Source organism: Clupea harengus, chromosome 11 (genome assembly GCF_900700415.2).
Source record: "Clupea harengus chromosome 11, Ch_v2.0.2, whole genome shotgun sequence".
NCBI classification, from domain to species: domain Eukaryota; kingdom Metazoa; phylum Chordata; class Actinopteri; order Clupeiformes; family Clupeidae; genus Clupea; species Clupea harengus.
The window spans coordinates 10,950,322-10,965,112 of record NC_045162.1 but is presented as its reverse complement, the minus strand read 5'-3'; the positions used below and the strand labels follow the sequence as shown (position 1 = coordinate 10,965,112).

The 14,791-nt window shown below is 43.4% G+C and overlaps 3 protein-coding genes across 4 annotated transcripts in view; all 3 read left to right on the top strand.

Annotated features, from left to right (window-relative positions):
• Positions 1-156: 156 nt before the first annotated feature.
• tmc4 (transmembrane channel-like 4) lies at positions 157-8,660 on the top strand. The gene is made up of 16 exons (XM_031575634.2): positions 157-410; positions 853-1,039; positions 2,452-2,588; positions 2,845-3,018; positions 3,748-3,833; positions 4,257-4,402; positions 4,506-4,653; positions 4,777-4,935; positions 5,077-5,237; positions 5,921-6,041; positions 6,340-6,437; positions 6,622-6,805; positions 7,006-7,136; positions 7,369-7,524; positions 7,849-7,927; positions 8,256-8,660. The coding sequence occupies exons 1-16, from the start codon at positions 368-370 to the stop codon at positions 8,394-8,396; spliced, it is 2,151 nt and encodes a 716-aa protein (XP_031431494.1). The 5' UTR covers positions 157-367; the 3' UTR covers positions 8,397-8,660.
• Positions 8,661-8,762: 102 nt separating this feature from the next.
• Positions 8,763-11,815, top strand: leng1 (leukocyte receptor cluster (LRC) member 1). Its single transcript, XM_012829157.3, has 4 exons — positions 8,763-9,688; positions 10,041-10,226; positions 10,664-10,992; positions 11,403-11,815. Exons 1-4 carry the CDS (start codon positions 9,557-9,559, stop codon positions 11,614-11,616), a joined length of 861 nt encoding a protein of 286 aa, XP_012684611.1. The 5' UTR covers positions 8,763-9,556; the 3' UTR covers positions 11,617-11,815.
• Positions 11,816-12,578: 763 nt separating this feature from the next.
• The window catches only part of lmtk3 (lemur tyrosine kinase 3), a 24,461-nt gene continuing 22,248 nt past the window's right edge, over positions 12,579-14,791 (top strand). For both annotated transcript variants that reach the window (XM_031575630.2, XM_031575633.2), the window contains exon 1: positions 12,579-13,275. In XM_031575630.2, the coding sequence (XP_031431490.1) occupies positions 13,188-13,275 (88 nt within the window). In that variant the 5' untranslated portion in view covers positions 12,579-13,187. The remainder of the gene's footprint in view (positions 13,276-14,791) is intronic.

Below are 14,791 nucleotides of genomic sequence, written 5' to 3'. Positions count from 1 at the left end.
GCTTCCAAACCGCACATTAACTTGTTAGAAAGCAAGTTCTTTTTTTTCTGTAAGTCATAATGGTCTCATTTTTGTAAGCACCTCCTCCTGAAACAGAATAGCTGAACGCATTGTGTGGAAACTCAAGCTCTGACTGATGTTGAATGGGTTAACCACTCAAGGAAGTTGTCTGGCTGGGAAAATATTGTTTGCATGAAGCACAAAGTCCATAGGGAAGTGGTTCCTGGGTGAGGAGACTTAAGGTTTTTGTTATGGTCTGTCGGACATAAGAAGGACAAATTCAGTCATGTGGTAATACATTTACCTGTGTTTTGTACACTGGGAATATTGGTTTGCTGTTTTTCGGGAGTGTTATTATCTGCAGACAATGGAGCTGACTGGATTAAACCGTACAGATTCTGCCACAGCAGGTGAGTGAGGAGTGGCCAGTATACAGGTAGTCTCTTTTCCTGGTTGTAGTATAGGAGTCTATGGTTTAAAAAGCCTAATTTCTCCTGTGTGTAATTTAGTGTTCACGTGTGTCAATAAATCAGTAACATGCCTGTAATGACATTATTCTGTGGCATACACTATATATAGGCTATGTGTATGTGCTTTGAGGATAGTTGGTCTATTTAGAGCATGTTAAAAACAACCTGGAGAGGCAAACTGAATAACAGCCTTGATAGATAGAAGCTGACTGGAATTGATCTGGCGAAGATGTATAATTAGATCCATTTTGTGGCTTCAAATATAAACTCAAAGAGTCTCTGGTGAAGACGACCCTCTCATACAGGACAACCCTGCACCCGTAAAGAAAAACATGTTGTGTCTTCTGAGTGAAATGAGCTGAACTAATGTGTTCTCTTGCAGGGCAAGGTTACTACAGCGCTGGGCAGTCTCTACGGTTACGGAGACTTTCGTCCCGCGTGTCCAATCAGAACGCTACCCCTCACTTTGACTGGGGCAGCTCTCGTGAGGGTGGTGAAGATGGGAATGAGGAAGAGCCCCAAAACGTGAGGGAGCTGCCCATGCCCTTCGGCCTGAGGAAGGCAGTCAGGTATATCCAAGGGCTTGAGCTGAGCGAGGGTGTCATGGCATAGAGAGAATGTGTTCTATTACTCCTTTTGGATTAATGACAATAAGTCACTGTTTAATCACGAGGCGAGGTAGAGCATCCCCCTTGACTTTTTCTATTTTACAAATTGACCACAGGGTATGTCTGCTCCACATTCAGGCCCTGTTGATCCTGGTTTTCACATTTATATTCCGTCTGCTCATTTGGCAGATTCTCTAAAGGGAGGTGAGGTACAGGTACAATTTAAGCAAACAGCACATCAAAGAGAAAACATCAAAAGGAAAGTGCTGTGCTTCTACTTACATCAAACTCATTGCCAGATAGCTATGGGGTGAAAAGAAAAGTAAAAAAAAAAGTCAGGTTTTCATGTTTGATGTCTATAACCTAACACATATGTAAGACGTAATTTTCCTAAACCAATGAGGGAATAGGCGTCTTGAAGTTTTAAGCGGATGCATCTCTTAGAAGATGGCTACGCACATAGTGCGGGAGTCCTGTTTACAGAAAGCTCCAAGTTCTTTGACTGTGTTCCCCTTAAGTACCCATTTCGTCCTACATCTGGTTTATTAATTACCCACGTGGATAGTGGTTTTCCCGTGATGAGAATCACACATAAAGAGACAAATGGAGGGGGTTCTCACCCAAAGATGGGGTGTGCCCCCTCCGAGGAGAGATTACTTTACAACTCACAGAGACCTGAATTCTCATGTCGCTGAAATCCACGTTAAGACTAATCTATGCAGCTGTAGGACTGAGACCACTTTACAACTCAGACCATTCAAATAAGTTCAAACATGATAAAGAAATCATCTTCCAATGCAATATTTCACTTTAGCACTCATACATTCATTTATCTGCCCCTAGTTTCACCCTGGCATGGAAAAGCACAGAGAGAGAACCAGAGACATAGGTTTGAGATAAGAGTCTCAGCAGAGGGTGGGAAGATCAACAATTGGGACAGTGCATCTCTGGAATGTTTGTTGGGGGCACCATAAACCAACACCTAGGCCCCAACAAATGAGTAGTTACCAGAGGAAGAAGGCCATCTGTGATTTTCCACTCCAAAGATCCATTCCTGCCTTACACATAGTTAGCCTGGAACAGCAGCCTACAAGGACCAGTCACAATAGCAGGTCAGCATCCTTGCCAGGTAAATGCTTGATGTTTTTAACCATCAGCTGACAAGTCAGTCTACGTCATCCAAGAGTGAATCTCTTAGTCTGAGGCAGGACAGTGGCCCACAGGTGACTATGTCTCATCAAGTACAGGTTTCAGTATTTCCATAACATCAAAGCATTTCTACTTTTTTCTGTCTTTCCTTTGTATTCTCTCTGTCTCTTTGAATTCTCTTCCCCTCCCTCTATCCTCTCTCTTCCTCACTCTCGTGCCCTCAGGCAGGTGCAGCAGATGCGTATTCCTGTGGCCTCCAGGAGGATGAGGCAGTCTAGAGCCCTGAAGCGCTTCTCTGCAGAGGCCAAAAACGCTCTGGCATTGGTCACTCTCTGGAGGAGAGCCATACACCAGATAGGGGGTGAGAGTTACAGAGGGAGAGAGAGAGGAGGACACTCTGTCACCACACACTCAGATCCCCAATGTGATGCCACAAAGAGAAGGTCTCACCTGTCACTGCATGTTACTGAGACAGCAGGCGCTCTCTTTCCCTCTCTCTTTCTCTCTCTCTTTCCCTCTCTCTTTCTCTCTCTCTTTCCCTCTCTCTTTCTCTGTTTGCCCGCCTGCCTCTCTCCATTTCCTTACATCCTTCTCTGTCCTCCTCTCTCTCCTCTTAGGACACTTTGGCGGGGGTGTCCAGTCCTACTTTGTGTTCCTGCGGTTCCTGGTCGTCCTGAACTTCCTGTCCTTCCTGCTGATAGCGGCGTTCGTCCTCATCCCCGGCATCGTCTTCCACTCGCTCGATCTCAGCAGCAGCGTGCCACAGTTGCCCAATAGTACCAACATCACAGGTGGTTCAGGATTCATTTTCCAATCACTGGGAGTCTAACAGAACAACCGCAGACCGCAGCTAGCTCTGATATGGCTCTGGCCCTCATCAGCAACTTCACTCAGCTCACATAAATACGCTTCGCTGGCATGACTATTCAAAGGACAATAGTCCATCCTAAGCACAGAGCACACCAACACAGATAGTTTTTTTTTACTGAAATTGACCTGAGAGTCATCTTAGAGGTAATAGTAGAAGTAACAGAAGCAATCCCTGAAACCTTTAATCATTTAACCAATTGCAGTATGTTATATTTTTTCTCTGTATTTCTGTCTTGTTTCATACGTAGTTCAGTGATCGTAAATTATGTTTTGTTTTATTTGTCCTCTGCAGCCTAATTTGTCTAGTCGCAACTGTCCCCTACTTAAACACTGAACTGTCCCCTACTCAAACACTGAAAATACCAGAATAAATCTACTGACAGCTCAGAATATTAGATCCAACACATGCGGCCTACTTTACTGGTTTCCTAGCAACTCTCTGTCTGATTCGGTTGTACTTTAATTACTGAGGCTGACACTTAGTAATTGCCATTTCCTTTTGACCTAACAGCGATAAAGAACTATTTATACTAACTATTTATTTATATATGGAGTCCAGCAGAATAGAGTGTTTGAACGTAATTAAAGTGCCTTTGTTGGTACTTGGCATGGAGCTGTGCCATGCTGACAATGTTCTGTTTTGTTATCAGGAAAGGAGGAGTGCATGGTCTATGATCCCAACCCAGGGGCACTGACAGTGTTCTACACATACTTCCTGGATCTACTGTCAGGAACAGTAGGCACCTCTTCATTCCTTTAAGCTTATATACAACCCAGTGATATCATTCTAAACATAATATTGGACCTGAAACTGGCTCTCTGCTATTGATCATTTCAATGTCAATCATTTCCTGCTGTGAAGTTATAGCTCAGTGGCAAATCAAGCTGTTGTTGTGGCCATTCATAGTGCTGTAAAAATCTTGTAAACAGACAGTAATGGAATAAGATGTTACTGTTCAAAGGCAGTGTTTCAGTATATTGTTTATATATTCAGGCATTTGTATTTGTTTACAACTACTCCCCTTTTTCAGGGCCATGGCGGAATGTGTTTGATAGTTTTACAGTAATTTAGATTTTTGACATCAACAATGAAACCTGTCAATACATTTAGACGCTAATGACACACACATACACAACCCTCACTAGATTCTCATTGCAGGGCTTTATGGAGTACTCCTACATGTTCTACGGGTACTACAACAACACATTGGTAGTAGCCAATGGCTTTTCCTATAACATCCCTCTGGCATATCTGCTGACTGCCTCCTTCTACTTCATATTCTGTTTCATATGTATCATTGTGAGGTAAGTTCCTCGGCAAAGTGAGTAAAAAACACAGTAGTAAAAAAATAAATCACGTTTCGGGATAGTGCCATCATTGTCAGAGTTTATATTTATTGATTGTCAGGATGGGAGGTGTGGCACGAGTTGCCGTGACAACAGGTGGAGGCGCTGCCAGAAGTTACAGTATGATGGTGTTCACTGGTTGGGATTATGGTCTCCAAGGAGACCGTGCCACCAAGCTGAAGAAGAACAACATTCGCTACCAGCTGCAGGTTCGTGCACAACTGCACCAGGAGATACGGTGACTCACGCAGGACATTAGATCTCACTCTATCACCCTATCACTAGAAATGCTCTATGTCCTTTCTCAACCCCCCCCCCCCCTCCCCTCTCAGGTGGATCTGGAGGAGGAAAGGATTAAACTGAAGACTCAGTCCCAGACTCTTCTCCAGACAGTGGGCTTGTACTCATTGCGTGCCTTCCTGAACCTCGTCGTCATCGGACTCATCATAGGAGCCTTTTTTGGCATTACTTTGGCAACACGTTACAGCCAGGTCATCAGGCTTCAAACTCTAATGCTCTATGTTTGTTGGTGTAGGAATTAGTCATTGGTGTTACGTTGAAACTTCTCCCTTTTCATGGAGGGGCTGATGAGATCAGTTGTTGGAGTTTCACTGAATTCCTTCCCCTTTCAGGAGACGGATAAAACGCAAAATGGGATTCTGGACCTTCTGCTAGAGTACCTGCCTTCCATTGTCATCACAGCTAGCAACTTTGTTGTGCCCTTCCTGTGTGACCAGATCGCACTACTAGAGAAACACAGCCCTAGCACCACCATCATCCTGGCCCTGCTCAGGTAGAGAAACACAGCCCTAGCACCACCATCATCCTGGCCCTGCTCAGGTAGAGAAACACTGCCCTAGCACCACCATCATCCTGGCCCTGCTCAGGTAGAGAAACACCGCCCTAGCACCACCACCATCCTGGCCCTAGCACCACCACCATCCTGGCCCTGCTCAGGTAGCCTGTCTGAGCAGAGGAATAGGAATCTGGGGAATGAAGCTGAAAAGAATGAAATAGAGCATAGAATAGAGAATAGAATAGAATAGAATTACAAAACTGCACTCACAGAACTACACAGGTGAGACAGAGCAAGAGAACTATCACTTCCCTGGTTTTTTTCAGCCATCTCTGTTTCAGTAAGACAGCTATTTTCACCCTGGCTTTCAAATCTGAAGATATTTGTTTTCGATCAATTACAGAATGCCAATAATGAAAAGACAAAGATGGCAGGCTTCTGTGTCTGCACAGGACATCGTTCTTAATCATCATCTGGTGGGATGGTTTACTTGAGCTCTTAGAATTGCAGTGTGTATTTGAGCATCTGCACTTTTCCTGAACTGTTTCTCCCGCCTATTAATCAGCTGCAGCGATAAACAGCTTTGAGTAGATTGGATTTGATTGCTTCCATTGATTATACCACCTAATTTTATGTCGCTGTCATGTCCACAGTTTATCTTGTCTTATTCTGCCAAACAGAGCAGTGTTCCTGCGGCTGGTCAGCTTGGGCGTGTTGTTGGCCACTCTATGGCTCAACATCACCTGTAACTCAAAGCCAGATGAATGCATTCCCTGTGGATACAACTACGGCCAATATCAGGTATACTACATCAAAAACATAACAGTGAATGGCATCAGCCTATCAGCTTAGACTCACAGTCATATTTACATCACTGATAGACTGGCAACGTTTCAAATTAATTTATACAAATAAATGTATTCCCTCTCACACACCCACCCAAATGGAAATACACACTCACTCTGTCTATCGCTCTCTCTCTCTCTCTTGCACACACACACACACACTCACTCACTCTGTCTATCTCTCCCTCACACACACACACACATACACACTCACTCTGTCTGTCTCTCCCTCTCACACACACACACACAAACAGTGTTGGGAGACTCGTGTAGGACAGGAAATGTATAGGCTGGCGCTATTTGACTTCCTGACGACCATTGCCGTGCTGATTCTGGTGGAGTTCCCTCGACGGTCAGTCCAATTTAATAATCTCATACGTTAACATCAGTGTGTGGGTGTGTGTGTGTGTGTGTGTGTGTGTGTGTGTGATGGTACGTATTCTATTCTTGTACATCTTGGTGCATGGCTGGCTGTGCATGAGGTATCAAGCTCTGTGAGACTCCACATGATCTGTGCCATGTGATCTGTCCCGCAGGATGGTGGTGGACAATTGTTCCTGGAAACTGATCAAGTGGGTGGGACGTCAGGAGTTCCTGGTGCCCCCCAATGTCCTGGGTCTGGTATATGCCCAGACGGTGGTGTGGACAGGAACTCTCTTCTGCCCCCTCTTGCCTTTGGTCAACACCATCAAGCTCATCATCATCTTCTACTGCAAAAAGGTCAGCCTGTGCTACTGTTCATCCCCTGTTTGTATGATATTTCTTACTTCTCTCTTTGCTTTTTCTCCTCTATTTTGTGTTCATGGCTTATTTGTTTGTTTGTTGGTTGTTTTTCTTTCTTTTTATTCTTCTGTATATTTAGCCTCTCTCACCTATTTTAAGTGACCTCAAACTCAGCTTCTGTCATCTTCCCCTCACAGGTCACCCTGTTCCATAACTGCCGCCCAGCGACGAAGACCTTTCGCTCCACCAGCTCAAACATCGTCTTCTTCCTGGTTCTGATGTTTGGGTGGATTCTGGCCACCACTGTTCTGATCTACAGTATAGCTGAGTGAGTGCCTGACAGTATGGCAGTTTATTTCACTGACATCCCACCGGTCTTACCGATGTTGACTCATGTAGTCCTTCTTACCTCTTTATCTACGACAATTACCCATACCCATAGCAGTGCCAATAACATAGTAATGCGAGTACGGTCTTAATGTAATTATTAATGTAATTATTGGTATATTCTGCTAGTGTTGCAATGTCACGCATTACCTCTTGACTTCTGTAAACGGCAGACTTCACCCATCCTTTGGCTGCGGTCCTTTCCGGTTTTCCTCAACCATGTGGAGCACCATTCCCAACTCATTCCAAGGCCTGTCCAACACGACTCAGGAGTTCCTGCGCTACGTTGGCTCCCAGGCCTTCTCAATCCCCCTGTTCATCTTCTCCTGGTTAGTCAATAAGGCACTTTACGACATCCACAAGGGGTCCACGTCTCTTTACAAAAACATGAATCCTCTGTATGTAGGCTACTTCATGTCATTTATATTTCATGTCAGCATATATTTAGTTAGCAGTTTATAGATTATATTTATAGATTATTTATAGATTAATTGTGAAAGGAAAGGTTTTTTTGTGTTCATAATTATTGTAGAGAGGAATCGTAGTCATCTCATCTGTGTTGTGTTCATTATTACTGTAAGTTAAGCTGGCTGTCATCTCATCTACTTGTTAAATAAGCATGAATGTGACGTGGCTGTTGTCTCCTTCTTCAGTGTGCTGCTGTGTTATGTGGCAGCGGTGGCATCTGTTTATGGCAAGAGCGTGGCTCTGCTCAGAACACAGCTACAACTGGTACGTGACCAATCAGAGAGGACACGCTCCTTACATCGCTGAAATGCACTCTTCAATGACAGAACAGATTATGGCATTGAGTTTCTTCGCCCTTGCCGTCACACGAATGAACAGTTGACTACAAATTATTATATTATATATATTTATTTGATCCTAAACTGCTGTGTTATACTGTATATTTAGTGTAAGTACATTGAGCGCACAAAACCAGGAGTAAAATTCCTTATATGTGTAAACGTACTTGGCCAATAAACACGATTCTGATTCTGATTCTGATATGACAGACTTTATGATGTCACTCAAACCATTGCATGTGTGTGATTCACAGGAGGGGCGTGACAAGCAGTTCCTGGTCAAGCAGATCGAGGAGCTCACCCAGAAGCTTGGTATACCAAAGCATGACAGGGATCCCATGGTCCTCAGCCACGGCGGAGCTCCCTGGGAGCAGCAGCAGGACGGCCACAGCTAAACTGCACCTCGGCGCCCTCGTGCTTTGGGACTGAGACCCAAGAGCTGTTCATCACTCCAGCTGACACTCAGAAACATGTGAATTTGGAGAAATTACTTCAGAAATCATTTCACTGTGTAATCCCTGTGGAAAGAAAGAGTTGACAAGAACCTTCTATATAAACCTTCCTACAGTGGCAAAGGGATTACAATATTTTACACACGTAGCATAATGTAGCATAAACTGTGCAATAAAAACAATCTCAAGAAATGTGTTAAATACCTACACCTGTCTGGTTAAATACTTTTATGTACATAATGTATGTGTATAAGCAATAATATGGTTTATGATGCATGCAAATGTGTATGAAGGACAGTATCTGCAAGATAATTGTAAATGATATACACACATAAGGTATTTGTAAAATAGTCTATGATGACAGCACGTTCTGATTATATAATAGTATTGTGTCAATATTAGACTAAATTATACATGGCAACGATAGACATTTGAAACAATGCTTAAAAAAAACACCACTGAACTGGACACAATCTCCTGAAGTGAACCCAATTTTCAATCTGTTTGAAATGTAATCAAATCCTCGATCTACAAAGAAAGGCGAATTACCAGCATGAAGCAAGCTGGGCTCCCTCTGGTGGTGATGCAATGTTTTAGTTCCTTTGGTACGTAATGACGTCATGGTCATACGCCGATCAACTTCCTGTTTTGCTAGTTCCAAAGCAAACCTATGAGGCTTTTGGGAGATAGACACTTTACTTAAATGTTGTGCGAAAAATAGTTTTTGGCGTTGTATGTAATCGGCGGATGAACATGCGAGACTCCTGTGCATCTGATACCTTTGCGCTGTAGCGTCATGGCTTATGTATGGTAGGGGAAAGTTTATAGTCTAGCAAGCTAGCTAAGGCTAGATCACAAATTGACTGGAGAAGCACTAATTGTGTTTAAAATGTCCATTTTCTCACTGCGATCAGAAGCACATGAATCAAGAACCACTTGAATCATTATTAAATAAATCATCGAACCTCTCTTTTCCTCACATAGACATTAGTAAACAGTTACTTGGGGTTATGGTTCGATATTGCAGAGGTTGTGGCGGCAGCAGGGTTAAATTCGATCTCTGATTAAATCCTAGTATTAACTATATATTGAATTGGCTGAAAATGAACATTTTACCCAAGAAAAGTTGGCATGTGCGCAACAAGGACAATGTTGCAAAGGTCCGTCGTGATGAAGCAAAAGCGGCCGAGGATGCACGTGAGGTTCAAAAGCGCATAGAACGCGCAGAGCAAGAGGTAAGTATTCCTTAGCAACACATACAATGTCCCTTCTGTACATGTGTATCGGTTCATCTATAGAATGTCGTGAGTTAAGTCAATACGATTCCCTAACTACACCAAGTTTCATAGGTGTAAATTCACAAGATATCACTTAAATGTCCCCCTGCCCAGTTCAAACGACTTTTCCCTGCCAATGTAACGTGAAATGTATTATTACATTTGTGCATACATTGCGGCCAAGAGCAATTGAAAACGCAGATGATCTGTTGGTCTCATCTATAGCTAAACTAATGGTGTCCAGTTGCATTGATAATGATGTTTTAAAATGTCCTAAGGTCATGACAGTAACATCCCCTATGTCTGTCAGGCACGGACACAGTACTTGAGAAACAAGTCTCGAGCTGCCCTTGAGCAGAGTGGGGTGGTGAGTGAAGAAGTCGAGGCTGAAGGAGAAGGGAAAGCGTCCACAGAGCTCCTGAACCTGTTCCCACAGGAGGATGCCACTGGGAAGAAGGGGAATGAGGAGTACCTCAAAGAAAAGAACGAGGAGAAGGTAACCCCTCTGAGTGCCAATGCTATTTCTTATGACTTGTCAACTGTTCAACTGTTCTGCGCTGTTATTTCCAAGTGTTTTAATGAACTACACAGTAGCCAAAACTCTGCATTTCTCTTCATTTCATTGCTGTATTCTTCATTTGCATTGCGATGTTTAGTTAATTAAACAAGCCTTATGTGTTTGATGTTGTACACCGACTTATTGTCTAGAGTACAGTTTTTTTGGCTCACCTGAACCCACATTTTCCATTTGTAGCAAAGGTGGACATTGACATATAGTTACCCAGAAACTACTAATTTAGTTGATTAGCTGTATGTGTGATGGATCATACTACTGCCTCTGTTTTCTATTAAATCCCCCCTAGTCTTTTGTAGAGCCTGGGTGTGTCTGTTTTACTGCTAACTACCCCTGTCCTCGCACCCTCATACTCTCAGGAGAAGCAAGAGCGAGCCATTGGCCTGCTGGTGTCTCTGGGTCCAGCACCAGGTACCGAAGCCACTCCCTGGTACCTGAAGACTCGGAGTGAACGAGAAGCAAGGGAGGACGAGAAAGAGAAAGAGGAGAAAGTCAAGAAAGAGAAGGACAAAGGGAAACGCAAGACCTTCACCAAGGAGGAGCAGGAGAAGAGAGACCTGAAGCTGAAAGACAGCCTGGACCCCTTGCGGGAGATGAAGAAAGCCCTGGCGAAAAAAGGGCATAAAGAAAAAAAGAGGCAAAGGAAAGAGAAGAGAGACAGAGGAGAGGGGAGCAGTGGAGGTCAGAGGTCAGTGAGCTGTAATGTTCCTCGTGTGATGTCCTTCCTCATGTTTTTAAGAAATATTAAATAAATCTCAGAATTATATCCAGGAATCTGAACATATTAAAGATCGAGGTCCCGCTCCTGTGACTTCAGAATCATGCAAATCAAATCAAATTCAAATCAAATCAAATCATGATGTTCATGGTGTTTTTCACCTTTAATAATAGCAGTAGTTATCTCAGTTTCACCACTGGTAATAACAGTAGTGTTATGTAATTATCCTGAAGGCATTGCATCATCCCAGTGTATATGTGTGCGTACCTGCTATAATATTACTGGAAAGCAGCAGTTAAATGAGGCATGAACAGAGAGGGCTGCGTAGCGCAATGAAACTCTGCCCAGTAACTTTTTCACTTCCCGCTGTCCCCGAGCAGCACGTTGGAGAGGCTGCGTGCGGAGCGACTGCAGAGGGAGGCGGAGGAGAAGAGGAAAGCCAAAGCCCTGCTGGACCAGAGCAAGGGCGGAGGGAAGGAGAAGGAGCCCGAGAGGGAGGTGGGAGAGAGGGACAGGCCCTACAACAGCGCGTATTTTCCTGCGCTGGCCCGGAAGAGACAGAGGAGAGACAGGGATCATTATGACTTCTGCTAGCCCAAGGGCTCCTCCTCTGGGTCTCGAACTCGCCTAGCAAATGGACACAAGTGAGGAGAGGTGAAAGCAGCTGGCTAACAGAGTGGTCCCTAAACTGGACTTAAGGAGAATGTGTGTGGTGTGGAGGGGGTATATCAACCCTATATTTTGTCATGTGGGTGATATTTTACATAAAATTCTCTGTTCTGTTTTTGATTGATTGTGTGTGTGTGTGGGTATTTTTAGTGTTACACTACAGAGTCTGTGTACTGCTGGAAAAATGTTTACATCCTAGGGAAGCAAACACACACAAACACTGTAACAAATGCATTTTTTAGTTCTCCAAAACTGTTTTGCATACACTGGGCATTTGCATTTTCAGTGTTGCACTGTGCTTAGTTGTGGAAGCTTACTTAAGACTTTCAGCTGTCAGTTATTGCGTGTTATTTTTCAAGTTTAGTAATGGAACTAAAATATGAAAATGGTACTATGTAACCAAAAAATGAACCAAGGCTGTGATGGTTGGAGTATGCACACACGTTATTGATATCAATGGCACTTATGAACGCTCATTTGGAGTATTTATTGCCATTATAACATGTGGGCGTTTGTTATTATTTTTTGGCCTGATTAACTGAGGCCCATCATGTAATCACTGGTCATGATGTAATATGACCATTATATCTATGGTCATATCACAATTGGGTCTGTCTGTAGGTTTGAATCACCACGACCACGTATAGTATTTGTTGGTATTTTATAAGAAACGTGAGGACCATGGTCTACCTTCTAGGTATTTTGTAAATAAGAATTCAGTGCAACATTAATCCCGTAAGCAGAGTATTTTACGATTCATATACCTTAACCCAACAAACAATTATATTTGCATGCAGTTCATATGCATCACAAATCATCATGCCGATTAGCTCCTGGGAACTGTTAAGAAAAATGTGTGTGTGTGTGTGTGTGGGGGGGGGGGGTAAAGAAATAAATAACTCCCTGGTCTCCATGACTGTGGAACCGAAGAGAGGATGTCGCGCAACAGTGATACAGCAATGTAGTAAACAGGCGCGTTCTGGGGCCAGACATGAATTAATGGGAATCCTTGACGGCAGGAGAGCGTGGAGAGGAGAGAGGTGACCGCACCACCAGCAGCTACCGGCTCACCGAATGGTCACATATTATCAAATCACACGCGTCTGACGTAGAAGCCGATTTTAGAGGAAACACGCGAACCAGAGGAGCCAAAAAGAACATATATGCTGGCACCTCCAGTGGAATGACCTTACTGGGTGTTATATTGTTCAGTCTTCAAGAAGAACGTATTGTAAATCGCGACGTATGAGGCTTATTTCTATAGTCACTTTATTAGTGATGATATCCATCGTTGGAAACAGTTTAGGCTGGTTGCACAAAAGAGCCTCTCGGAGACCGTGTTTAATTGCGGATTAAGGCAAATCAGACGGAGGGAAGCGGGGAAGCACAACAACAAGGAGCCGTTTTCTTTATTAGTGGGAGTAGGGGGCGGATTGGGGGAGACGGGTTAAGGTTGGGATTATCGCTCGGATGGTGGTTCGGTGGATCCCGCGACCATGCGACGACGGTGCTGGATGATAGTACTAGCGGGGATGATGTCCTCCTTCAACCCGGAGAGGGCTTTAGGAGCCCCGCAGAGGGAAGGTGAGAAGTGTCGGTGGGACGATAATGATGCTGAGGAGAAAGACATGGGGTGGAGAGGGGAGGGGGAAGGGGTATGAGACGATGAATAAGGGTAAATATTGTGGCCGTTTTGCTCATAAAGCCTACAAGCACATAATAGCCCTGGTTGTTTTTGTTCTTTTTGTTTCAAAGAAAGCCAATCGTATTGTCATATTAATATATATTAATCAGAGTTGCGAGATGTTAGTGCATAATGGTATGTTGTATCAACGCAGAAAATTCTTCCAGTATCAAACATGCGTAGAATTAGGAAGGTGATAACGGATGCTAATTATCAAAACTATTGCTTGATAGGCTACATCAGTCGAAAAGACACGATGGGAAAATACGGTTTTCGATGTTTTCATTTGAGCCTGACATTTAATATTTGAATCCTGTGGTTTCTACTTGCCTTTGTTTTCATATATTAGCCTACAGGCCTGCGTTCCACTGAACAGCCTACCATGAGACGAGGCTAATTTAGGGTTATATCCTGGTATTTTGGTATTGTTATGATAACGTGCAAGGATGGCACGTCGTATAGGCCGCGTGTGTTTATTTGTCTGAGGATGTTCACTCCTGCCCAAAGCAGAGTAAATGTGCGCATATGCATCCTTGCCATAATAAAAACGAAAGGGTATTAAAGAATAACTGTTTAATCATTTAATTACATTCATTTTAAGACGTAAAGTGTTTTGTGTTAGTTTCTTTCTCATCCATGGTGTGTAGGCCACATGCGTACTGCTAATAAATAATTGCATCAGCTTTAATATTTTTATTGTAATAAACGTTATTGGCTTTCATGTGGCTCGCGTTTTATAGCGTTGGTGTTTCAGATAAAACCTAGTGCAGAATTCCAGAACAGGCCTCTTCATATATTGATCGACCATCAGAAGGAATGAGTATCAACAAGCAGGGACTGAAGTAAGTAGTGAAACCCATGAGAAAAAAGTGAGGACATGTTTGAGGGAACTCAGACGGAGAAAGTGCTGCATCAATGCCGCTCAGAAACACTGCTTGACCGACCGGAGGGATTTCCAGGAGCGTTCCAGCTGATCGCATCCTCACGTGCCCTCTGATGGAATTCCTGCAGATTATTAATCATTCACAATCAGACCATTGAAGTGAAAATGATGACGAGGGGCACTAGAATCCCTAGATATTTGATGTTAAAGTCGGCATTGTTTGATATGAGTCACTCAGATTTAATGTTGAGCATCAAAAGGGCCAGACCTATGTACAGTTAAAGCACAGTATGGTTTGTGTCTGATAAAGATTGGCTCATGTGAAGTCTAGGCTATGTAGTGCTTTCAGTGAATCACTTCCCCTTGCTGTTGAATATCAGTGTTTTTGTTTTTTTATTACCTTGTAGCTGTAACATCTGGTCTGATCTCTTCCTTGGTGTTAAGTTTTACATGCAGCCATGTTGTCACATGTAGTCACTTGGCTTTTGTTAGGCCTCTCATTGAGTGTGACGGATCAGATTTGACACCGCAAT

Bases quoted from the DNA above. Each gene is read 5' to 3' on its own strand.
- tmc4 (XM_031575634.2), top strand. From the start codon at position 368: ATGGAGCTGACTGGATTAAACCGTACAGATTCTGCCACAGCAG. The intron at 2,589-2,844 runs GTGAGAGTTACA...CTCTCCTCTTAG, and splicing joins AGCCATACACCAGATAGGGG to GACACTTTGGCGGGGGTGTC. The intron at 3,834-4,256 runs GTAGGCACCTCT...TTCTCATTGCAG, and splicing joins TGGATCTACTGTCAGGAACA to GGCTTTATGGAGTACTCCTA.
- leng1 (XM_012829157.3), top strand. From the start codon at position 9,557: ATGAACATTTTACCCAAGAAAAGTTGGCATGTGCGCAACAAGGACAAT. The intron at 10,227-10,663 runs GTAACCCCTCTG...TCATACTCTCAG, and splicing joins AAGAAAAGAACGAGGAGAAG to GAGAAGCAAGAGCGAGCCAT. The intron at 10,993-11,402 runs GTCAGTGAGCTG...GTCCCCGAGCAG, and splicing joins GGGAGCAGTGGAGGTCAGAG to CACGTTGGAGAGGCTGCGTG.